General features: G+C 37.1%; 1 protein-coding gene across 1 annotated transcript; it reads left to right on the top strand.

The window, feature by feature from the left end:
* The first annotated feature begins 884 nt into the window (after nucleotides 1–884).
* LOC139877072 (zeatin O-glucosyltransferase-like) lies at nucleotides 885–25,938 on the top strand. The gene is made up of 2 exons (XM_071864481.1): nucleotides 885–1,696; nucleotides 24,968–25,938. The coding sequence occupies exons 1-2, from the start codon at nucleotides 939–941 to the stop codon at nucleotides 25,635–25,637; spliced, it is 1,428 nt and encodes a 475-aa protein (XP_071720582.1). The 5' UTR covers nucleotides 885–938; the 3' UTR covers nucleotides 25,638–25,938.
* The last annotated feature ends 1,045 nt before the right edge of the window (nucleotides 25,939–26,983 follow it).

The raw sequence follows: 26,983 nt of genomic DNA, 5'->3' as shown, positions 1-26,983 counted from the left end.
GTGAGTTTTTGGATGATTGGAAATGGTATACACTTGGCGAAATAAAAACGTTCGAAAACGTTAACGTTAGTGAAATGGATTTTCCGAAGTTGTTGAAATTTGTCAAAGAAAAAGTGGAGTACAAACACACGGACTTCGTGTATTACAATGACGCTGGGAAAGTATACAAGTTTCTTGATACGGATGAAGATTGGGATGAAGTTAAAAATAGAGCAATTACGAGAAATGAACCCATAAACGTGCATCTTCTTTTCATTGATTACGATTATCGTCCACCAAGAGAGAGTAGCGATGAGGAAGGATGGGTTAGCGATGATACGATTAATAAAAAATTAATATTGATAGTCTTAATATTATGTGTTCGTATTTATATGCTTAATTGTGTAAAAAAATTTAAAAAAAAATGTAATCGTATTTATGTTTATCAATAAAAGTATTGTTTAAAAAATTTGTAATAATAATAATAATAATAATAATAATAATAATAATAATAATAATAATAATAATAATAATAATAATAATAATAATAATAATAATAATAATAATAATAAATATTAATAAAAAATGTGGGGTCATGTGATGGGGATAGAGGATGTCATGGTTGGTAGTGGTGTGTGATGGAGAGGAAGTGAAAAATAAATGAAGAGAGAAAGCTGATGTGTCTGTGATATGGCGGTGTATTTTGGAGAGGAAGTACGTCATGGTTGGAAGTGGTTTAATTTTATAAAATGTAAAAATCATTTTACATTAATGGAACAAAAACGTGTGAACAAGTCCATCATGACAACAAACACGTGAAAAATTCTATTCTAAGAAAGGAAGTTGTCATATTAAAAACGGCACTTCGGCTAAATCCATACCTCAACTAATCTTCAATCTTATTATATACCACCAAAAACACACACAAAATACACCAATTTATACATTCAACCATATTCATGGTGACACACAAAATGAGTATTACTAACCAAAATAAAGTAGTCATATTAATCGTTCCACTCCCATTACAAGGCCATCTCAACCAACTCCTCCACCTTTCCCGCCTTATCTCCACCTACAACGTCCCTGTCCACGTCATCACCACCACGACCTATGGCCGCCAAGCAAAGCTCCGATTACAAGGGTGGGACCCAAACACAATCTCCAATATCTATTTCCATGACTACCCTATTCCAAGTTATGCATCACCACCTCCTAACCCTAATTCCGCCAACAAATTCCCTTCTCATCTTCTACCTATATGTGAAGCCGCCACTCACCTTCGCGGCCCAGTGGCGGCTCTCCTCCACAAACTTGGTCCCACCACTCAACGACTCGTTATCATCCATGATTCTCTCATGGGTTCAGTCGTTCAAGACTTTATTTTAATCCCGAACGCTGAATCTTACACTTTTCATAGTGTATCGGCTTTCTCTATTGCTTTGTACATTTCCAAACAAGTTGGTGAACAAATACAAAAGTCAATCGAACCACAAGCCCTTACGCGAGAATTGATATCGTTCGAGGGTTGTTTTTCACTTGAGTTCAAAACATTCATCTCTAGCCAACACGAGTACACTAAACTTAGCTTGGGTCGCATCTATAACTCGTGTCGAGTCGTCGAACAAGCAACCTTGGACTTACTTGAAGCCAATGCACGAAATAATAACAAGTTACTTTGGGCTCTTGGACCCTTTAATCCTGTGGATATAAAAAGGTATAAATTCACTAAATAATAGTAGTAAAAATCTCCGAACTATGAAGTTCCATGAAAACGGTGCGTGGTATATTTGGTTTTTATTTCTGTATATCTAAATATTATAAATTATCTATCTAATCTAATCTAGTTATATAAAGTACATCTTTAAAGTTATTTAGTTAGTTTAAGAAACTTTTATATGACCTTAACATTAATGACACGTGTTAGTTAAAGTTCATTTAGTATGCACATTATAGCACGTGAACCTTTACTTAACACCAACAAGTTAGCATACTGGTGGTGACTTGACTTCTCATATGAGAGGTCATAGGTTCAACTTCCACTCCCTGCAAAATTTCCTTGTTGTTACCCGCTCATTTCATGAGCCTCGAATGTTGCGGATGTCTTGCGTTCGAACCTCACCCGAGAGGGTTTTACTGTTAAAATATTGGTGCAAACAAAATTTGAAAATAAAAGAGATGCGGCGCATCTCCATGTGATGCGGCGCATCTCTATGTGATGCGGCGCATCACTCTTTGATCAGGTCCAGGCTGTTAAAGTTAATTCCGAATTCTTTTGCTTATTTTGTTGTGTTATTGATCTGGTGGCCAACTAGCCTCCATGTTACTTGAATTGATTTATTAGTTGTCATCATGCTTTATTAGATGGCTTAAGTGTGCCTTGTTGTTTGTTATGATTATGTATTTGATTTCATCTTGTATTTAAGCTTGAAGCTTGTATCCAATTAATTAATCCAAACACATTCAGTTTTTCAATTGTTCTTACTTATTGTTTTCCTATTCTTTCATTTACAGCAATTAACTAGTTGTTTTATGGTATCTAGAGCTTGGTTCTAAGATAAACTATTGTGTGCAAATACTCAAAGTTTACTCAAAGTTCCTAACTAGTTATCTTGCTATCAAAAATGGAAGGCTCGAATGGAAACAATGGTGGTATGGTAAATGGAATGGAGAAACTTGTAGGCAACAACTACAAGTATTGGAAGATGTGTATGGAGGCTTTTCTTCAAGGTCATGATCTATGGGAACTTGTGTCCGAAGGTGAAGCCATAATTCCCATAGACACTCTAGAGAATGTAGAGTCAAGAAGAAAATGGAAGGTACGATGTGGAAAGGCTCTCTTTGCATTGAGAACTTCAATTAGCAAATAGTTCATTGAACACGTTCGTGATATTACTTCTCCAAAAGAAGTATGGGATACTCTTGAGAAACTATTTTCTAAGAAAAACACCGCAAGGTTGCAATTCTTAGAAAACGAGTTAGCAATCTCAAGACAAGAAGGTATGAGTGTTTCTGAATATTTCTTACGGGTCAAAAATCTATATTATGAAATTTCAGAGATTGATGACAAAGAGAAAATTAGTGAAGCTCGTTTGCGAAGATATCTAATTCGCGGTTTGAAGAAAGAGTATGTCCCGTTCATAACCTCTATTCAGGGGTGGGCTACTCAACCTTCGGTTGAAGAATTGGAGAATTTACTCTCTAATCAAGAAGCTTTGGCCAAGCAAATGGCTAAAGGATTTGAAAATGATGCAGTTTTGTTTTCAAAGGGAAAGAATCACAAGAAAGGTTCTTCAAGCAAAGAAAAAGAAGAAGAGCAAACTAGTTACAAAGGTAACTATGAGAAGAAACCTCCTACATGTTACAAGTGTGGGAAGGTTGGTCACATCAAGAGATATTGTCGTTCCAAAGTCACAAAAGCAAACGTGGCTTGTTCAAGCAACGATGATGATGAAGTCAAATGGGAGCAATGTTTTACCGTTGATACGGTTGTCAAGAAGAATCAATGAATTGTTGATTCGGGTTGCTCTCATCATGTGACCGGTGATGGAACTCTTCTTCATGACGTTAGAGATCACAATCAAAATCGAGTTGTAATCACGTCCGACAACTCAACTCATCCGGTGAAAAAGGAAGGTAATGCTATTATTGATGTTAATAATGATACATTTACTTTGGAAGATGTTTATCTTGTTCCTAAATTGACCAAGAACTTAGTTTCGGTACCTCAAATTACCGAATCCGGGAAGTATGTTCTTTTTGGTCCAACGGATGTGAAAGTCCTTGAGAATGTCAAGGAGATTGTGGGTGATGTTCTTTTCACGGGAGAAAAGAAAGGTTCTTTGTTTGTGTTGTCCGCAGGTGAAGCTTATGTGAAGAAAACAAGTCAAACCGACAACGGAGCTATTTGGCATGCAAGACTAGGCCATGTGGGATATCAAATGTTGCAAAAGATATTCTCACATAAACTAGTTGATGGAATTTCTAAACTCAAGAATGTTCGTGAAGAGGTGATATGCCAAGGATGTCAATATGGAAATTCGCACCAGCTTCCATATAAGAAGTCAACAAACTGAAAACAAGGTTTACTTGACTTGATTCATACAAATTTGATGGGGCCAACAAGAACACCAAGTTATAGCAGTCATTGCTATGTCATGGTGTTAATCGATGACTATTCTCGGTTCACTTGGGTTAAGTTTTTAAAGGAGAAAAGTGAAGCCTTATCAAAGTTCATAGAGTTCAAAGAAGCGGACGAATCCGAATTTGGAAGAAAGGTAAAAGCTCTTAGGAGTGATAACGGTGGAGAATTCATGTCAAATAATTTCTTTACTTATTGCAAAGCTAATCGTATTTCTCGCCAAATGACTTGTCCGGACACCCCTCAACAAAATGGTGTGGCAGAAAGAAAGATTGCTTACATTGTTTCAATATGCTTATCTTGGTTACATGACAAAGGGTTGCCTATGGAGCTATGGGCAGAAGCACTTCAATGTGCTTGTCATGTGTCTAATCGGTTACCATCTTGGCCAGGTACACAAAAATCATCTTTTGAGCTAGCTTATGGTCAAAATCCAAATGTAAGCTATTTTAGGGTGTTTGGTTCTATTTGTTATGTACATGTTCTAAAAGCTAACCGAACCAAACTTGACCCAAAAGCTCGAAAGTGTATTTTTGTTGGTTATGATTCTCACAGGAAAGGTTGGAGGTGTATGGATCAAGAAACAAATAAGTTTACCACTTCAAGAGATGTGGTATTTGATGAAGTGTCTTCTCAATTTTCTGAATCAAGCAAAAATGGTGAAGAAAATAGAGATTACAAATTTATGTTTCCTAGTATTGATACTCAAGAAGAAAGTGAGAATGATGGTGGTTCTCAAACTCAAGAAGAGGCACCTAGTGAAGAAGTACCAACTCAAGTTAGAAGGTCAACAAGAGAAAAGAGACAACCAAAATATCTAAGTGACTATGAGGTGAACACAGTCACAACTTGTTTCTTTTCAGGTGGCTTAACCGAAGAACCAACATGTTATGAAGAAGCTAAAGATTCTCCGGATTGGAGAAAAGCAATGCAAGAGGAGATTGATGCATTGGAAAAGAATGAAACTTGGGAGCTTGTCAAGAAACCGGAAGCATGTAAACCGGTTACTTGCAAATGGGTCTACCGTTTGAAGAAGAACTCGGATAGAACCATTAATAGGTTCAAGGCTCGGTTGGTGGCTCGTGGATTTTGTCAAAGTTATGGGCTTGATTATGAGGAAACTTTTAGTCCCGTGGCTAAAATGATAACCGTGAGAACAATAATCTCACTAGCGGCTTACAAAGGGTGGAAATTGTGGCAACTTGATGTGAAGAATATTTTTCTCTATGGAGAGCTTGATCGTGAGGTGTTCATGGAACAACCTATTGGGTTAATTTCAAATCAATTTCCAGAATATGTGTGACTGTTGAAGAAAGCTCTTTATGGCTTGAAATAAGCTCCGAGAGCTTGGTATGGTAAGGTTGCACAATACCTTATCTTTTGTGGTTTTAAGATTTCTGATGCGGATTCTTGTTTGTTTGTAAAGAAAGAATCAGGTTTTCATGTTTTGGTGTTATTATATGTTGATGACATGATTGTCACCGGAGGAAACGAGTCAGAAATCTCTCGTTTAAGTGATGATCTTTCGGTTCGTTTTGAAATGAAGAATCTTGGGGAGATTGGATGTTTTCTTGGCTTGGAAGTTGATAAATTAGAAAATCGGTACTTTATCTCTCAAAAGGGTTATGCAAGAAGTCTCTTGGAACGTTTCAATATGGGGGAGTCAAAGCCTACGACTACTCCAATGGAACCAAACCTCAAAATGAAGAAAGATCAAGGAAAAGAGCTCAAGGATGTGAAGTTGTTCCGACAAATGGTTGGAAGTTTGATCTATCTAACCATCACAATTCCGAAAATTGCTTACTCGGTTGGCATTGTTTCATAATTTATGCAATGTCCAACTAATGTTCATCTTGATGCAGCAAAAAGGATCCTTCGTTATGTGAAAGGATCAATAGGTCATGGCTTGTGGTATAAGAAGTGTGATAATGTTTTGTTAAATGGTTTCGTGGATGCATATTGGATGGGAGACGCAAATGATCGCCATTCAACTTCGGGTTACTATTTTAACATAGGTTCCGCGGTTATTTCATGGTGTAGCAAGAAGCAAGATGTTGTTGCTTTGTCTAGCACGGAAGCGGAATACATAGCTGCAACAATGGCGGCTCAAGAATGTACTTGGTTAAGAAGATTGATTGGTGACATACTTGAAAAAGTAGATTATGTTGTCAAACTGAGATGTGACAACGAAAGTGCAATCAAGCTTGCTTCGAATCCAGTTTTTCATGCTCGTACTAAGCATATTGAAATGAGATATCATTTTATTCGTGAAAATGTTCTAAGCGGGGAAATTGAGCTAGCAAATGTAAGGACAAATGCTCAAGTGGCGGATATCTTTACTAAAGCTCTAATGAAGGCCAAGTTCATAGAATTTCGAGAGGCGTTAGGGATTGTTGATCGGGAGTTTGCACCAAGGGGGAGTGTTAAAATATTGGTGCAAACAAAATTTGAAAATAAAAGCGCCACTAAAAGTGAGTTAAAGTGTTGCACGGATTTTGCAGATTTCGGTATGCGTGAAACACACAAATGCGGCGCATCCCTTCATTGATGCGGCGCATCCCTTCACCAAAATGTCCCGAAGGTTTTAGATGCGGCGTTTCAAAGGGATACGACGCATTACCACAAAGAGATGCGGCGCATCTCTATGTGATGCGGCGCATCACTCACTGATCAGATCCAGGCTGTTAAAGTTAATTCCGAATTCTTTTGCTTATTTTCTTGTGCTATTGATCTGGTGGCCAACTAGCCTCCATGTTACTTGAATTACTTTATTAGTTGTCATCATGCTTTATTAGATGGCTTAAGTGTGCCTTGTTGTTTGTTATGATTATGTATTTGATTTCATCTTGTATTTAAGCTTGAAGCATGTATCCAATTGAATTAATCCAAACACATTCATTTTTTCAGTTGTTCTTACTTATTGTTTTCCTATTCTTTCATTTACAGCAATTAACTAGTTGTTTTATGGTATCTAGAGCTTGGTTCTAAGATAAACTATTGTGTGCAAATACTCAAAGTTTACTCAAAGTTCCTAACTAGTTATCTTGCTATCAAAAATGGAAGGCTCGAATGGAAACAATGGTGGTATGGTCAATGGAATGGAGAAACTTGTAGGCAACAACTACAAGTATTGGAAGATGTGTATGGAGGCTTTTCTTCAAGGTCATGATCTATGGAAACTTGTGTCCGGAGGTGAAGCCATAATTCCCATAGAAACTCTAGAGAATGTAGAGTCAAGAAGAAAATGGAAGGTACGATGTGGAAAGGCTCTCTTTGCATTGAGAACTTCAATTAGAAAATAGTTCATTGAACACGTTCGTGATATTACTTCTCCAAAAGAAGTATGGGATACTCTTGAGAAACTATTTTCTAAGAAAAACACCGCAAGGTTGCAATTCTTGGAAAACGAGTTAGCAATCTCAAGACAAGAAGGCATGAGTGTTTCCGAATATTTCTTACGGGTCAAAAATCTATGTTCTGAAATTTCAGAGATTGATGACAAAGAGAAAATTAGTGAAGCTCGTTTGCGAAGATATCTAATTCGCGGTTTGAAGAAAGAGTATGTCCCGTTCATAACCTCTATTCAGGAGTGGGCTACTCAACCTTCGGTTGAAGAATTGGAGAATTTACTCTCTAATCAAGAAGCTTTGGCCAAGCAAATGGCTAAAGGATTTGAAAATGACGCAGTTTTGTTTTCAAAGGGAAAGAATCACAAGAAAGGTTCTTCAAACAAAGAAAAAGAAGAAGAGCAAACTAGTTACAAAGGTAACTATGAGAAGAAACCTCCTACATGTTACAAGTGTGGGAAGGTTGGTCACATCAAGAGATATTGTCGTTCCAAAGTCACAAAAGCAAACGTGGCTTGTTCAAGCAACTATGATGATGAAGTCAAATGGGAGCAATGTTTTACCGTTGATACGGTTGTCAAGAAGAATCAATGGATTGTTGATTCGGGTTGCTCTCATCATGTGACCGGTGATGGAACTCTTCTTCATGACGTTAGAGTTCACAATCAAAATCGAGTTGTAATCACGTCCCACAACTCAACTCATCCGGTGAAAAAGGAAGGTAATGCTATTATTGATGTTAATAATGATACATTTACTTTAGAAGATGTTTATCTTGTTCCTAAATTGACCAAGAACTTAGTTTCGGTACCTCAAATTACCGAATCCGGGAAGTATGTTCTTTTTGGTCCAACGGATGTGAAAGTCCTTGAGAATTTCAAGGAGATTATGAGTGATGTTCTTTTCACGGGAGAAAAGAAAGGTTCTTTGGTTGTGTTGTCCGCAGGTGAAGCTTATGTGAAGAAAACAAGTCAAACCGACAACGGAGCTATTTGGCATGCAAGACTAGGCCATGTGGGATATCAAATGTTGCAAAAGATATTCTCACATAAGCTAGTTGATGGAATTCCTAAACTCAAGAATGTTCGTGAAGAGGTGATTTGCCAAGGATGTCAATATGGAAAGTCGCACCGGCTTCCATGTAAGAAGTCAACAAACCGAAAACAAGGTTTACTTGACTTGATTCATACGAATTTGATGGGGCCAACAAGAACACCAAGTTATAGCAGTCATTGCTATGTCATGGTGTTAATTGATGACTATTCTCGGTTCACTTGGGTTAAGTTTTTAAAGGAGAAAACTGAAGCCTTATCAAAGTTCATAGAGTTCAAAGAAGCGGACGAATCCGAATTTGGAAGAAAGGTAAAAGCTCTTAGGAGTGATAACGGTGTAGAATTCATGTCAAATGATTTCTTTACTTATTGCAAAGCTAATCGTATTTCTCGCTAAATGACTTGTCCGGACACCCCTCAACAAAATGATGTTGCAGAAAGAAAGATTGCTTACCTTGTTTCAATATGCTTATCTTGGTTACATGACAAAGGGTTGCCTAGGGAGCTATGGGCAGAAGCACTTCAATGTGCTTGTCATGTGTCTAATCGGTTACCATCTTGGCCAGGTACATAAAAATCATCTTTTGAGCTAGCTTATGGTCAAAAGCCAAATGTAAGCTATTTTAGGGTGTTTGGTTCTATTTGTTATGTTCATGTTCCTAAAGCTAACCGAACCAAACTTGACCCAAAAGCTCGAAAGTGTATTTTTGTTGGTTATGATTCTCACAGGAAAGGTTGGAGGTGTATGGATCAAAAAACAAAGAAGTTTACCACTTCAAGAGATGTGGTATTTGAGGAAGTGTCTTCTCAATTTTCTGAATCAAGCAAAAATGGTGAAGAAAATAGAGATTACAAATTTATGTTTCCTAGTATTGATACTCAAGAAGAAAGTGAGAATGATGGTGGTTCTCAAACTCAAGAAGAGGCACCTAGTGAAGAAGTACCAACTCAAGTTAGAAGGTCAACAAGAGAAAAGAGACAACCAAAATATCTAAGTGACTATGAGGTGAACACAGTCACAACTTGTTTCTTTTCAGGTGGCTTAACCGAAGAACCAACATGTTATGAAGAAGCTAAAGATTCTCCGGATTGAAGAAAAGCAATGCAAGAGGAGATTGATGCATTGGAAAAGAATGAAACTTGGGAGCTTGTCAAGAAACCGGAAGCATGTAAACCGGTTACTTGCAAATGGGTCTACCGTTTGAAGAAGAACTCGGATGGAACCATTAATAGGTTCAAGGCTCGGTTGGTGGCTCGTGGATTTTGTCAAAGTTATGGGCTTGATTATGAGGAAACTTTTAGTCCCGTGGCTAAAATGATAACCGTGAGAACAATAATCTCACTAGCGGCTTACAAAGGGTGGAAATTGTGGCAACTTGATGTGAAGAATATTTTTCTCTATGGAGAGCTTGATCGTGAGGTGTTCATGGAACAACCTATAGGGTTAATTTCAAATCAATTTCCAGAATATGTGTGACGGTTGAAGAAAGCTCTTTATGGATTGAAATAAGCTCCGAGAGCTTGGTATGGTAAGGTTGCACAATACCTTGTCTTTTGTGGTTTTAAGATTTCTGATGCGGATTCTTGTTTGTTTGTAAAGAAAGAATCAGGTTTTCATGTTTTGGTGTTATTATATGTTGATGACATGATTGTCACCGGAGGAAACGAGTCAGAAATCTCTCGTTTAAGTGATGATCTTTCGGTTCGTTTTGAAATGAAGAATCTGGGGGAGATTGGATGTTTTCTTGGCTTGGAAGTTGATAAATTAGAAAATGGGTACTTTATCTCTCAAAGGGGTTATGCAAGAAGTCTCTTGGAACGTTTCAATATGGGGGAGTCAAAGCCTACGACTACTCCAATGGATCCAAACCTCAAAATGAAGAAAGATCAAGGAAAAGAGCTCAAGGATGTGAAGTTGTTCCGACAAATGGTTGGAAGTTTGATCTATCTAACCATCACAAGGCCAAAAATTGCTTACTCGGTTGGCATTGTTTCACAATTTATGCAATGTCCAACTAATGTTCATCTTGATGCAGCAAAAAGGATCCTTCGTTATGTGAAAGGATCAATAGGTCATGGCTTGTGGTATAAGAAGTGTGATAATGTTTTGTTAAATGGTTTCGTGGATGCATATTGGATGGGAGACGCAAATGATCGCCATTCAACTTCGGGTTACTGTTTTAACATAGGTTCCGCGGTTATTTCATGGTGTAGCAAGAAGCAAGATGTTGTTGCTTTGTCTAGCACGGAAGCGGAATACATAGCTGCAACAATGGTGGCTCAAGAATGTACTTGGTTAAGAAGATTGATTGGTGACATACTTGAAAAAGTAGATTATGTTGTCAAACTGAGATGTGACAACGAAAGTGCAATCAAGCTTGCTTCGAATCCAGTTTTTCATGCTCGTACTAAGCATATTGAAATGAGATATCATTTTATTCGTGAAAATGTTCTAAGCGGGGAAATCGAGCTAGCAAATGTAAGGACAAATGCTCAAGTGGCGGATATCTTTACTAAAGCTCTAATGAAGGCCAAGTTCATAGAATTTCGAGAGGCGTTAGGGATTGTTGATCGGGAGTTTGCACCAAGGGGGAGTGTTAAAATATTGGTGCAAACAAAATTTGAAAATAAAAGCGCCACTAAAAGTGAGTTAAAGTGTTGCACGGATTTTGCAGATTTCGGTATGCGTGAAACACACAAATGAGGCGCATCCTTTCATTGATGCGGCGCATCCCTTCACCAAAATGTCCTGAAGGTTTTAGATGCGGCATTTAAAAGGGATACGACGCATCACCACAAAGAGATGCGGCGCATCTCTATGTGATGCGGCGCATCACTCACTGATCAGATCCAGGCTGTTAAAGTTAATTCCGAATTCTTTTGCTTATTTTGTTGTGTTATTGATCTGGTGGCCAACTAGCCTCCATGTTACTTGAATTACTTTATTAGTTGTCATCATGCTTTATTAGATGGCTTAAGTGTGCCTTGTTGTTTGTTATGATTATGTATTTGATTTCATCTTGTATTTAAGCTTGAAGCTTGTATCCAATTGAATTAATCCAAACACATTCAGTTTTTCAGTTGTTCTTACTTATTGTTTTCCTATTCTTTCATTTACAGCAATTAACTAGTTGTTTTATGGTATCTAGAGCTTGGTTCTAAGATAAACTATTGTGTGCAAATACTCAAAGTTTACTCAAAGTTCCTAACTAGTTATCTTGCTATCAAAAATGGAAGGCTCGAATGGAAACAATGGTGGTATGGTCAATGGAATGGAGAAACTTGTAGGCAACAACTACAAGTATTGGAAGATGTGTATGGAGGCTTTTCTTCAAGGTCATGATCTATGGAAACTTGTGTCCGGAGGTGAAGCCATAATTCCCATAGAAACTCTAGAGAATGTAGAGTCAAGAAGAAAATGGAAGGTACGATGTGGAAAGGCTCTCTTTGCATTGAGAACTTCAATTAGAAAATAGTTCATTGAACACGTTCGTGATATTACTTCTCCAAAAGAAGTATGGGATACTCTTGAGAAACTATTTTCTAAGAAAAACACCGCAAGGTTGCAATTCTTGGAAAACGAGTTAGCAATCTCAAGACAAGAAGGCATGAGTGTTTCAGAATATTTCTTACGGGTCAAAAATCTATGTTCTGAAATTTCAGAGATTGATGACAAAGAGAAAATTAGTGAAGCTCGTTTGCGAAGATATCTAATTCGCGGTTTGAAGAAAGAGTATGTCCCGTTCATAACCTCTATTCAGGCGTGGGCTACTCAACCTTCGGTTGAAGAATTGGAGAATTTACTCTCTAATCAAGAAGCTTTGGCCAAGCAAATGGCTAAAGGATTTGAAAATGACGCAGTTTTGTTTTCAAAGGGAAAGAATCACAAGAAAGGTTCTTCAAGCAAAGAAAAAGAAGAAGAGCAAACTAGTTACAAAGGTAACTATGAGAAGAAACCTCCTACATGTTACAAGTGTGGGAAGGTTGGTCACATCAAGAGATATTGTCGTTCCAAAGTCACAAAAGCAAACGTGGCTTGTTCAAGCAACTATGATGATGAAGTCAAATGGGAGCAATGTTTTACCATTGATACGGTTGTCAAGAAGAATCAATGGATTGTTGATTCGGGTTGCTCTCATCATGTGACCGGTGATGGAACTCTTCTTCATGACGTTAGAGATCACAATAAAAATCGAGTTGTAATCACGTCCCACAACTCAACTCATCCGGTGAAAAAGGAAGGTAATGCTATTATTGATGTTAATAATGATACATTTACTTTAGAAGATGTTTATCTTGTTCCTAAATTGACCAAGAACTTAGTTTCGGTACCTCAAATTACCGAATCCGGGAAGTATGTTCTTTTTGGTCCAACGGATGTGAAAGTCCTTGAGAATTTCAAGGAGATTATGAGTGATGTTCTTTTCACGGGAGAAAAGAAAGGTTCTTTGGTTGTGTTGTCCGCAGGTGAAGCTTATGTGAAGAAAACAAGTCAAACCGACAACGGAGCTATTTGGCATGCAAGACTAGGCCATGTGGGATATCAAATGTTGCAAAAGATATTCTCACATAAGCTAGTTGATGGAATTCCTAAACTCAAGAATGTTCGTGAAGAGGTGATTTGCCAAGGATGTCAATATGGAAAGTCGCACCGGCTTCCATATAAGAAGTCAACAAACCGAAAACAAGGTTTACTTGACTTGATTCATACGAATTTGATGGGGCCAACAAGAACACCAAGTTATAGCAGTCATTGCTATGTCATGGTGTTAATTGATGACTATTCTCGGTTCACTTAGGTTAAGTTTTTAAAGGAGAAAACTGAAGCCTTATCAAAGTTCATAGAGTTCAAAGAAGCGGACGAATCCGAATTTGGAAGAAAGGTAAAAGCTCTTAGGAGTGATAACGGTGTAGAATTCATGTCAAATGATTTCTTTACTTATTGCAAAGCTAATCGTATTTCTCGCTAAATGACTTGTCCGGACACCCCTCAACAAAATGATGTTGCGAAAAGAAAGATTGCTTACCTTGTTTCAATATGCTTATCTTGGTTACATGACAAAGGGTTGCCTAGGGAGCTATGGGCAGAAGCACTTCAATGTGCTTGTCATGTGTCTAATCGGTTACCATCTTGGCCAGGTACATAAAAATCATCTTTTGAGCTAGCTTATGGTCAAAAGCCAAATGTAAGCTATTTTAGGGTGTTTGGTTCTATTTGTTATGTTCATGTTCCTAAAGCTAACCGAACCAAACTTGACCCAAAAGCTCGAAAGTGTATTTTTGTTGGTTATGATTCTCACAGGAAAGGTTGGAGGTGTATGGATCAAAAAACAAAGAAGTTTACCACTTCAAGAGATGTGGTATTTGATGAAGTGTCTTCTCAATTTTCTGAATCAAGCAAAAATGGTGAAGAAAATAGAGATTACAAATTTATGTTTCCTAGTATTGATACTCAAGAAGAAAGTGAGAATGATGGTGGTTCTCAAACTCAAGAAGAGGCACCTAGTGAAGAAGTACCAACTCAAGTTAGAAGGTCAACAAGAGAAAAGAGACAACCAAAATATCTAAGTGACTATGAGGTGAACACAGTCACAACTTGTTTCTTTTCAGGTGGCTTAACCGAAGAACCAACATGTTATGAAGAAGCTAAAGATTCTCCGGATTGAAGAAAAGCAATGCAAGAGGAGATTGATGCATTGGAAAAGAATGAAACTTGGGAGCTTGTCAAGAAACCGGAAGCATGTAAACCGGTTACTTGCAAATGGGTCTACCGTTTGAAGAAGAACTCGGATGGAACCATTAATAGGTTCAAGGCTCGGTTGGTGGCTCGTGGATTTTGTCAAAGTTATGGGCTTGATTATGAGGAAACTTTTAGTCCCGTGGCTAAAATGATAACCGTGAGAACAATAATCTCACTAGCGGCTTACAAAGGGTGGAAATTGTGGCAACTTGATGTGAAGAATATTTTTCTCTATGGAGAGCTTGATCGTGAGGTGTTCATGGAATAACCTATTGGGTTAATTTCAAATCAATTTCCAGAATATGTGTGATGGTTGAAGAAAGCTCTTTATGGCTTGAAATAAGCTCCGAGAGCTTGGTATGGTAAGGTTGCACAATACCTTGTCTTTTGTGGTTTTAAGATTTCTGATGCGGATTCTTGTTTGTTTGTAAAGAAAGAATCAGGTTTTCATGTTTTGGTGTTATTATATGTTGATGACATGATTGTCACCGAAGGAAACGAGTCAGAAATCTCTCGTTTAAGTGATGATCTTTCGGTTCGTTTTGAAATGAAGAATCTGGGGGAGATTGGATGTTTTCTTGGCTTGGAAGTTGATAAATTAGAAAATGGGTACTTTATCTCTCAAAGGGGTTATGCAAGAAGTCTCTTGGAACGTTTCAATATGGGGGAGTCAAAGCCTACGACTACTCCAATGGAACCAAACATCAAAATGAAGAAAGATCAAGGAAAAGAGCTCAAGGATGTGAAGTTGTTCCGACAAATGGTTGAAAGTTTGATCTATCTAACCATCACAAGGCCGAAAATTGCTTACTCGGTTGGCATTGTTTCACAATTTATGCAATGTCCAACTAATGTTCATCTTGATGCAGCAAAAAGGATCCTTCGTTATGTGAAAGGATCAATAGGTCATGGCTTGTGGTATAAGAAGTGTGATAATGTTTTTTTAAATGGTTTCGTGGATGCATATTGGATGGGAGACGCAAATGATCGCCATTCAACTTCGGGTTACTGTTTTAACATAGGTTCCGCGGTTATTTCATGGTGTAGCAAGAAGCAAGATGTTGTTGTTTTGTCTAGCACGGAAGCGGAATACATAGCTGCAACAATGGCGGCTCAAGAATGTACTTGGTTAAGAAGATTGATTGGTGACATACTTGAAAAAGTAGATTATGTTGTCAAACTGAGATGTGACAACGAAAGTGCAATCAAGCTTGCTTCGAATCCAGTTTTTCATGCTCGTACTAAGCATATTGAAATGAGATATCATTTTATTCGTGAAAATGTTCTAAGCGGGGAAATCGAGCTAGCAAATGTAAGGACAAATGCTCAAGTGGCGGATATCTTTACTAAAGCTCTAATGAAGGCCAAGTTCATAGAATTTCGAGAGGCGTTAGGGATTGTTGATCGGGAGTTTGCACCAAGGGGGAGTGTTAAAATATTGGTGCAAACAAAATTTGAAAATAAAAGCGCCACTAAAAGTGAGTTAAAGTGTTGCACGGATTTTACAGATTTCGGTATGCGTGAAACACACAAATGCGGCGCATCCCTTCATTGATGCGGCGCATCCCTTCACCAAAATGTCCCGAAGGTTTTAGATGCGGCGTTTCAAAGGGATACGACGCATCACCACAAAGAGATGCGGCGCATCTCTATGTGATGCGGCGCATCACTCACTGATCAGATCCAGGCTGTTAAAGTTAATTCCGAATTCTTTTGCTTATTTTGTTGTGTTATTGATCTGGTGGCCAACTAGCCTCCATGTTACTTGAATTACTTTATTAGTTGTCATCATGCTTTATTAGATGGCTTAAGTGTGCCTTGTTGTTTGTTATGATTATGTATTTGATTTCATCTTGTATTTAAGCTTGAAGCTTGTATCCAATTGAATTAATCCAAACACATTCAGTTTTTCAGTTGTTCTTACTTATTGTTTTCCTATTCTTTCATTTACAGCAATTAACTAGTTGTTTTATGGTATCTAGAGCTTGGTTCTAAGATAAACTATTGTGTGCAAATACTCAAAGTTTACTCAAAGTTCCTAACTAGTTATCTTGCTATCAAAAATGGAAGGCTCGAATGGAAACAATGGTGGTATGGTCAATGGAATGGAGAAACTTGTAGGCAACAACTACAAGTATTGGAAGATGTGTATGGAGGCTTTTCTTCAAGGTCATGATCTATGGAAACTTGTGTCCGGAGGTGAAGCCATAATTCCCATAGAAACTCTAGAGAATGTAGAGTCAAGAAGAAAATGGAAGGTACGATGTGGAAAGGCTCTCTTTGCATTGAGAACTTCAATTAGAAAATAGTTCATTGAACACGTTCGTGATATTACTTCTCCAAAAGAAGTATGGGATACTCTTGAGAAACTATTTTCTAAGAAAAACACCGCAAGGTTGCAATTCTTGGAAAACGAGTTAGCAATCTCAAGACAAGAAGGCATGAGTGTTTCCGAATATTTCTTACGGGTCAAAAATCTATGTTCTGAAATTTCAGAGATTGATGACAAAGAGAAAATTAGTGAAGCTCGTTTGCGAAGATATCTAATTCGCGGTTTGAAGAAAGAGTATGTCCCGTTCATAACCTCTATTCAGGCGTGGGCTACTCAACCTTCGGTTGAAGAATTGGAGAATTTACTCTCTAATCAAGAAGCTTTGGCCAAGCAAATGGCTAAAGGATTTGAAAATGACGCAGTTTTGTTTTCAAAGGGAAAGAATCACAAGAAAGGTTCTTCAAGCAAAGAAAAAGAAGAAGAGCAAACTAGTTACAAAGGTAACTATGAGAAGAAACCTCCTACATGTTACAAGTGTGGGAAGGTTGGTCACATCAAGAGATATTGTCGTTCCAAAGTCACAAAAGCAAACGTGGCTTGTTCAAGCAACTATGATGATGAAGTCAAATGGGAGCAATGTTTTACCATTGATACGGTTGTCAAGAAGAATCAATGGATTGTTGATTCGGGTTGCTCTCATCATGTGACCGGTGATGGAACTCTTCTTCATGACGTTAGAGATCACAATAAAAATCGAGTTGTAATCACGTCCCACAACTCAACTCATCCGGTGAAAAAGGAAGGTAATGCTATTATTGATGTTAATAATGATACATTTACTTTAGAAGATGTTTATCTTGTTCCTAAATTGACCAAGAACTTAGTTTCGGTACCTCAAATTACCGAATCCGGGAAGTATGTTCTTTTTGGTCCAACGGATGTGAAAGTCCTTGAGAATTTCAAGGAGATTATGAGTGATGTTCTTTTCACGGGAGAAAAGAAAGGTTCTTTGGTTGTGTTGTCCGCAGGTGAAGCTTATGTGAAGAAAACAAGTCAAACCGACAACGGAGCTATTTGGCATGCAAGACTAGGCCATGTGGGATATCAAATGTTGCAAAAGATATTCTCACATAAGCTAGTTGATGGAATTCCTAAACTCAAGAATGTTCGTGAAGAGGTGATTTGCCAAGGATGTCAATATGGAAAGTCGCACCGGCTTCTATATAAGAAGTCAACAAACCGAAAACAAGGTTTACTTGACTTGATTCATACGAATTTGATGGGGCCAACAAGAACACCAAGTTATAGCAGTCATTGCTATGTCATGGTGTTAATTGATGACTATTCTCGGTTCACTTGGGTTAAGTTTTTAAAGGAGAAAACTGAAGCCTTATCAAAGTTCATAGAGTTCAAAGAAGCGGACGAATCCGAATTTGGAAGAAAGGTAAAAGCTCTTAGGAGTGATAACGGTGTAGAATTCATGTCAAATGATTTCTTTACTTATTGCAAAGCTAATCGTATTTCTCGCTAAATGACTTGTCCGGACACCCCTCAACAAAATGATGTTGCGAAAAGAAAGATTGCTTACCTTGTTTCAATATGCTTATCTTGGTTACATGACAAAGGGTTGCCTAGGGAGCTATGGGCAGAAGCACTTCAATGTGCTTGTCATGTGTCTAATCGGTTACCATCTTGGCCAGGTACATAAAAATCATCTTTTGAGCTAGCTTATGGTCAAAAGCCAAATGTAAGCTATTTTAGGGTGTTTGGTTCTATTTGTTATGTTCATGTTCCTAAAGCTAACCGAACCAAACTTGACCCAAAAGCTCGAAAGTGTATTTTTGTTGGTTATGATTCTCACAGGAAAGGTTGGAGGTGTATGGATCAAAAAACAAAGAAGTTTACCACTTCAAGAGATGTGGTATTTGATGAAGTGTCTTCTCAATTTTCTGAATCAAGCAAAAATGGTGAAGAAAATAGAGATTACAAATTTATGTTTCCTAGTATTGATACTCAAGAAGAAAGTGAGAATGATGGTGGTTCTCAAACTCAAGAAGAGGCACCTAGTGAAGAAGTACCAACTCAAGTTAGAAGGTCAACAAGAGAAAAGAGACAACCAAAATATCTAAGTGACTATGAGGTGAACACAGTCACAACTTGTTTCTTTTCAGGTGGCTTAACCGAAGAACCAACATGTTATGAAGAAGCTAAAGATTCTCCGGATTGAAGAAAAGCAATGCAAGAGGAGATTGATGCATTGGAAAAGAATGAAACTTGGGAGCTTGTCAAGAAACCGGAAGCATGTAAACCGGTTACTTGCAAATGGGTCTACCGTTTGAAGAAGAACTCGGATGGAACCATTAATAGGTTCAAGGCTCGGTTGGTGACTCTTGGATTTTGTCAAAGTTATGGGCTTGATTATGAGGAAACTTTTAGTCCCGTGGCTAAAATGATAACCGTGAGAACAATAATCTCACTAGCGGCTTACAAAGGGTGGAAATTGTGGCAACTTGATGTGAAGAATATTTTTCTCTATGGAGAGCTTGATCGTGAGGTGTTCATGGAATAACCTATTGGGTTAATTTCAAATCAATTTCCAGAATATGTGTGATGGTTGAAGAAAGCTCTTTATGGCTTGAAATAAGCTCCGAGAGCTTGGTATGGTAAGGTTGCACAATACCTTGTCTTTTGTGGTTTTAAGATTTCTGATGCGGATTCTTGTTTGTTTGTAAAGAAAGAATCAGGTTTTCATGTTTTGGTGTTATTATATGTTGATGACATGATTGTCACCGGAGGAAACGAGTCAGAAATCTCTCGTTTAAGTGATGATCTTTCGGTTCGTTTTGAAATGAAGAATCTGGGGGAGATTGGATGTTTTCTTGGCTTGGAAGTTGATAAATTAGAAAATGGGTACTTTATCTCTCAAAGGGGTTATGCAAGAAGTCTCTTGGAATGTTTCAATATGGGGGAGTCAAAGCCTACGACTACTCCAATGGAACCAAACATCAAAATGAAGAAAGATCAAGGAAAAGAGCTCAAGGATGTGAAGTTGTTCCGACAAATGGTTGAAAGTTTGATCTATCTAACCATCACAAGGCCGAAAATTGCTTACTCGGTTGGCATTGTTTCACAATTTATGCAATGTCCAACTAATGTTCATCTTGATGCAGCAAAAAGGATCCTTCGTTATGTGAAAGGATCAATAGGTCATGGCTTGTGGTATAAGAAGTGTGATAATGTTTTGTTAAATGGTTTCGTGGATGCATATTGGATGGGAGACGCAAATGATCGCCATTCAACTTCGGGTTACTGTTTTAACATAGGTTCCGCGGTTATTTCATGGTGTAGCAAGAAGCAAGATGTTGTTGTTTTGTCTAGCACGGAAGCGGAATACATAGCTGCAACAATGGCGGCTCAAGAATGTACTTGGTTAAGAAGATTGATTGGTGACATACTTGAAAAAGTAGATTATGTTGTCAAACTGAGATGTGACAACGAAAGTGCAATCAAGCTTGCTTCGAATCCAGTTTTTCATGCTCGTACTAAGCATATTGAAATGAGATATCATTTTATTCGTGAAAATGTTCTAAGCGGGGAAATCGAGCTAGCAAATGTAAGGACAAATGCTCAAGTGGCGGATATCTTTACTAAAGCTCTAATGAAGGCCAAGTTCATAGAATTTCGAGAGGCGTTAGGGATTGTTGATCGGGAGTTTGCACCAAGGGGGAGTGTTAAAATATTGGTGCAAACAAAATTTGAAAATAAAAGCGCCACTAAAAGTGAGTTAAAGTGTTGCACGGATTTTGCAGATTTCGGTATGCGTGAAACACACAAATGCGGCGCATCCCTTCATTGATGCGGCGCATCCCTTCACCAAAATGTCCCGAAGGTTTTAGATGCGGCGTTTCAAAGGGATACGACGCATCACCACAAAGAGATGCGGCGCATCTCTATGTGATGCGGCGCATCACTCACTGATCAGATCCAGGCTGTTAAAGTTAATTCCGAATTCTTTTGCTTATTTTGTTGTGTTATTGATCTGGTGGCCAACTAGCCTCCATGTTACTTGAATTACTTTATTAGTTGTCATCATGCTTTATTAGATGGCTTAAGTGTGCCTTGTTGTTTGTTATGATTATGTATTTGATTTCATCTTGTATTTAAGCTTGAAGCTTGTATCCAATTGAATTAATCCAAACACATTCAGTTTTTCAGTTGTTCTTACTTATTGTTTTCCTATTCTTTTATTTACAGCAATTAACTAGTTGTTTTATTTACCTCAATTGATGCTATTACCGATAAAATATGATAATGATCATGTATATCTGTATCTATTATCATATTTTATCGGTAATAGATGCCCGTATGAATTTGTCGTATGGATTTGTCGTTGGGTTTCCCCCGAGAAACTGTAAGACTGTAATAATTCGACCAACAAAATGATTGGGTGAGTAGGTTCCGACATCACGTATGAGCCCTTGTCAGTGACTCCTAAACGCCGTTAAACAAAAATTATATACATGTTAGCCATCTATTAGAGGTCACCTTTTGTGGGCTACTATTCCACATGAAACAAACTTACCGCTACAAGAAGCATGGCCGAAATATCGTTATTATGGCTAGCTAGCAAGCGTAATTGTTTAAACAGTTTTAGGTCACATTTGGTTTCAACAAAATAATAAATTCCTTTATCCAAAAATGTTATCTTTATAAAATAATTAAAAAAATAATAACAATAATATTATGATCCTTAATAACAACAGTTGTACTGTACATTGAAGGTATTATTGAAATATTAATATGATGTCGTTGACGTGCATCGATATTGATATTTTAATGGATGTTTTTTTTTTTTTTTTTTTTTTGGTAAAGGGGGTTACCCGGCGAACTTTATTAAAAAAGAATAAAGAATGTTTACAAAGAAGCAAAAACGACATTAGGTGAGTCCTAATGCTTCTCAAACAACCAAGCTACTAACACAAGCTAAACTCAAGAGCATTTCGCTCACATACAGAAACAACTAAAAAATTAAGAAATCTTCCAATCTGACTTTAGTCGTAGCGTCTGGGGATTCGTCTTCCATTTGATAGACATTAGTTTCAATCGAACCGTACTGTATGTATCTTTATAAACTTGATCCACCGATCTTTTCTTCTTTTTGAACAACCTGATAAAGACAGTCATAAAGACCTTCTTTAGAAAAAATCAATAATAAATATGTATTAAAATGACTATCTATTAAGTGATAATTATTAACTTTTTTAGATGTTATGCAAATAAAATTATAAAAATTTATTATCAATGACCTATTTGTGACATATAATTTATGTCTAGATGTAACAGAGCAGTGGTAACCCGGTGTATTCGGATTCATGAGATGAGAACACCGTGAGTTCGAATTCGAACTTAGGAGAGAGTCATCTTTAAATTGTGCCTTATGTTTAATTTGAAGTTTTAGGTGTTTTTTTTTTTTTTCTAGATTGTGCCTTCTAGACGGTTAATCTAAGGGTTTCCACCTGACACTTGGACAAGTTTGTTAGATTAATCGGTTCGATCTATAGTAATGTTGAAGTATACGTGATTAATCATGTGCATGGTGTGGCTTTGGGTTAACTAGTAACTAGTATCATGTGCATGTTATTATTATGTTTAATTTAGTTAATAGTGGTACGTAGTTAAATTTGTTTGATAATTACGGAATACATATGATATGTATTAGATAGTAGTTTAATTAGTGGTTCGAATTGGTAGTTTTTAGAATTGGTCTTGTTGACCGATATTGTTGGTGTAAATGGGAGTGTGATCTCCTATTCTTTAGGTAGAGTAAGGGTGTGTTAGGTGCTAGTTTAGTGGAATGCTTATTCTCCATGTTTTACGTCCGGCTATATATAAAGTCCACTAGTTTTGTTAATAAAGTGTGTGATAAGCAAAATGTAGTTCACTGAGTCTTTTGCTTCCATTTTCATTTATATTTTGCATAATAAATCACCGTACTCTTATTACTTTCTTTAATACACTTATTAGTTTGTAAGTTAAGGGACCTGTGTTCCAACAATTGGTATCAAGAGCTAGGTGAAATTTCAACTAGGTAGTGTGCTCGTGAAAAGAAAATAGACCGGGGACAAGAAATCGTTATAGCTAGTGGCCAGGGTTTGTTTTCTTGGGTGGTGTGAAGAGTTTCTTGGAGCAGTTTGATCACGATAGTTGAAGTTGTAATGGGTGTCGAGAAATTGTCAAAAATTTGTTCGTGATAAGAGACTAACCGGTGGAGGTACAAGAAAACGTGATAGCGTGTTCGACTTGTTTTCTTGGGCGGTGTAAAAGACTCTTGGAACAAGTTTGTCAAAAGGAGGGTATAAAAAAAAAGGGAACCGAGAAACTGGAGGCGTCCAGGTGGTTTAATGAAAACACGCGGTTGTAAACATTGTGGCTATGGAGATTCAAACCGAGATGGTTGTGGACGTGACCGGGGAAGAGGTCGGGAGTCCGGGTGAGCCGAGATGGTGTTGAACAGTTCAAACCGAGATGACTGTGGATGTGGCCGAGGATGAGGCCGGGAGTCCGGTGAGTCGAGATGGTGTTGAACGTGTCAGGGAGAGCCGCGTTATATGATACAACTATACAAGTGTGGTGGACGAGTGGTGTGACTGAACCGATTAAGGAGGTGATTGTTAGATTAATCGGTTCGATCTATAGTAATGTTGAAGTATACGTGATTAATCAGGTGCATGGTGTGGCTTTGGGTTAACTAGTAACTAGTATCATGTGCATGTTATTATTATGTTTAATTTAGTTAATAGTGGTACGTAGTTAAATTTGTTTGATAATTACGGAATACATATGATATGTATTAGATAGTAGTTTAATTTTTTTTTGAACAGCAGCTAAATTTTATAAAGAGACTAGCAAGAAGCTAGGAAGAAAAAACAATTACAGAGCGTTCATAGGATTGTCTAACCACACGTTCCAATTAATTCTACATTTTTGCCATCTAGCGTAAAGCCAATTAAAACTACAAACAATGATATTATCAACGATATTGCCTTTGCGGATCTTATTGTCTTTGAAGATGATATTGTTGCGAAGAGACCAAATGTGCCAAAGAGTAGCGATGACAATAACTCTGATGATGACTTGTTGGTGTTGTGAGTTCGGAAAGCCGTCCACCCAAGCCCAAATACTAACCAAAGAATCCCATGCTGGAATATTGAGATTAACCCACGTTGCTATGCAAGACCAAATCTCTTTTGAAATAGAACATTCAACGACCAGGTGATGTTCGTCTTCTTCGTGAATACCGCAAATGCCACAACGAATATCAACCGTATCAATACCACGGGTCAGAAGGTTCATCCTAGTAGGTAATCGACAAAGGTTGAGACGCCAAATGAAAGTATTAATTTTGATCGGAACCCATTTACACCACATTGTAGGCCGAGAAAAAGATGAAATCGAATGATTGTCGATAAGATGACGAGCTTCTGAAACCGAGTAAAGACCATTAGAGAAACCGTGCCATAACCAAGAATCGTGATTGTCTGAAAGAACCACGTTAGTGAGAGAAGCAATGAGATTTAAAAGTTGTTGGTTTTCAATACCCCCCCTAGGATCTCTTCTCCAAGACCAAACCATTCCTTGAGCCGAGAAGTGGCTTGAAACTGAGCTATTGGGGTCAATATTAAGAGCATATAAGCGAGGGTATCTGGAATCAAGGGGAGATTTATCGTGCCAAGGGTCGGTCCAAAATTTAGCAGTTAAACCATTTCCAATCGACAATTTCAATGAGGAATCTGAAATGGAAGTAGACAAATGTATGAGGTTAATATTTTTGCAGATTGAACCCCAGACCCGCGAGGAGTAATTGTTACACGGTAATTTATTTCCTTTAGCTGAACCATGAATCGCTTGAATAAGTTTAACCCAGTTTGCTTCTTTTTCTTTGATAGTAGTTTAATTAGTGGTTCGAATTGGTAGTTTTTAGAATTGGTCTCGTTGACCGATATTGTTGGTGTAAATGGGAGTGTGATCTCCTATTCTTTAGGTAGAGTAAGGGTGTGTTAGGTGCTAGTTTAGTGGAATGTTTATTCTCCATGTTTTACGTCCGGCTATATATAAAGTCCACTAGTTTTGTTAATAAAGTGTGTGATAAGCAAAATGTAGTTCACTGAGTCTTTTGCTTCCATTTTCATTTATATTTTGCATAATAAATCACCGTACTATTGTTACTTTCTTTAATACACTTATTAGTTTGTAAGTTAAGGGACCTGTGTTCCAACAAAGTTATCATCGAGTGGGTGCCTTATAGCTAGCCTGACTCTAACATGTTAAAAAAAGTTAAATAAGAAGAAAAAAAAAATTAAAAAAAAAAGTGAGGCCTTACATATAAATGCATATTCTTAATGACTACTACTAATAATAATAGTATACTTCTTGTAGCGGGTCTAAAGTCTCTAGAAATGATGGTGGTCAAGTCGCAAAATGCCTCAATTGGCTTGACAAACAATCACCAAATACCGTGATCTATGTTTCTTTTGGGACTACCACTACACTTTCCCAAGACCAAATCATAGAGATCGCAATTGGATTAGAAAAGAGTGATCAGAAGTTCATATGGGTGGTTCGCGAAGCCGATAAAGGAGACATTTTTGTTAACAATAGTACTCATGTCGAATTGCCAGAAGGGTTCGAAGACAAAGTTGAAGATCGAGGATTTATCGTCAAAGAATGGGCACCCCAATTAGAAATATTGGCTCATTCGTCTATCGGCGGATTTATGAGTCATTGTGGATGGAATTCGTGTATGGAAAGTATATCTATGGGTGTACCTATAGCCGCGTGGCCTATACATTCGGACCAACCGAATAACGCGGTGTTGGTAACAAAAGTTCTTAAGGTTGGGTTGTTGGTGAAAGAATGGTGTCAACAAGACGAAGTGGTGGAGTCGATCGTTGTGGAGAACGCTGTGAGAACATTGATGGGTTCAAGGGACGGTGAAGAAATAAGGAAACGTGCGATGGTGATGGGACACCGTGTTAGAAAGTCAACCGGAGATGGTGGTGTTAGTCAAATGGAGTTGGAGTCGTTTATTCGTCATTTAAGTCGATAAAATCAGATTTTATTGATTTAAGTTCATCATGATTTATAAAGAAGAATATGAATATATTTTTTTTGGGTAAAAGGTATTCATCCAGCAAATTCATTTAATTAGTGTAAGAAGAATATGAATATGAATTTTGGAAGTTACATGATTGTGATGCATGCAGAAGTTGTCGAAGATTAATAGTGACACTACTCGTATTAAACAAAATTATAAATTTATTCATATTTATTTATGCTTCAATATAACTGCCGCCGTTAATTAATGATACGGAGTATTACATTCGTGTCAGTGTAGTAGTAACTACTCCATTTTAGCCATATAGTAAAACACAAAACTTACATGGCACATTCTTATTGAATGAAAAGAGAAATGATTAGTAATTTTTTTTATCCACTTTAATATGTTTATTTTGCTTCTATTTTCTTCTTCTTTTGATTTATCAAATTTAACAAGCGTTTAGTTAATAATGTAAAAAAATAAGGTGACATTTGAAATCGTTTTTAGATACATGTTATATGTTAACTTTTATACTAAAACACAAAACTATATGGCACTTTCTTATTGCTAAAAAAAAGTGAATAGTAACTTTTTTAACTATCTCAATTCGTTTATTTTATTTTTATTTTTTATTATTTTTTATCTATCGAATTTGACAAACGATTAGTTAATAATATAAATAAAAATAAGGTAACTTTTAAAATCATTTTTACATGCCGATTATTACTAGTCCATTGAATAATTAAGTTATATTTAATTTATGACATTTAATTTAGTAGATAATATACCCTCATCACAACGTACGGGCTTCCTACTTCGATTTTAACATAAAAATTATATTTTGTTCATCAAATATATAAAATCGCTTACTATATCGATCATAAAATAATTATCAACTTAGAAAAACTATTAAAAATTATTTAACTTCTTAATTTAACTTCATCTATCAATATGAATTTTTCTAATACGTATGATATAAGACGATTAGTAACATACCGTGGTGGTGATGTATTTGTTCCATCATGCTACCTATAAAGCTAGTTACGCAGCGGGGTGAAAAAATAATTATTGGCGCCATACATGGTATCACCAGAAGCTTTTAGAGCGTGAATGTCATTTCAACCAATCACAAATGTTGAACAAATTACAAATAATAATAAAATCCTCATACAAAGTATATATATATATATATATATATATATATATATATATATATATATATATATATATATATATATATATATATATATATATGACTTACACCCTCACACATTCCATCATTCTATCACCACTATAAACATTTCTATCATCACGATTTTCACATCGGCACTATACTTCACAAAAACCTTCCATTA

The sequence above is a fragment of the Rutidosis leptorrhynchoides genome, chromosome 11, assembly GCF_046630445.1.
Source record: "Rutidosis leptorrhynchoides isolate AG116_Rl617_1_P2 chromosome 11, CSIRO_AGI_Rlap_v1, whole genome shotgun sequence".
In the NCBI taxonomy this organism is placed as follows: domain Eukaryota; kingdom Viridiplantae; phylum Streptophyta; class Magnoliopsida; order Asterales; family Asteraceae; genus Rutidosis; species Rutidosis leptorrhynchoides.
The sequence above is the reverse complement of the archived record's forward strand: the minus strand, read 5'-3'. Positions and strand labels throughout refer to the sequence as shown.

Excerpts from the sequence above, each read along its gene's own strand:
- LOC139877072 (XM_071864481.1), top strand. The coding sequence starts at position 939 with ATGGTGACACACAAAATGAGTATTACTAACCAAAATAAAGTAGTCATA. Across the intron at positions 1,697-24,967 it reads AATCCTGTGGATATAAAAAG|CGGGTCTAAAGTCTCTAGAA; the intron begins GTATAAATTCAC and ends TACTTCTTGTAG.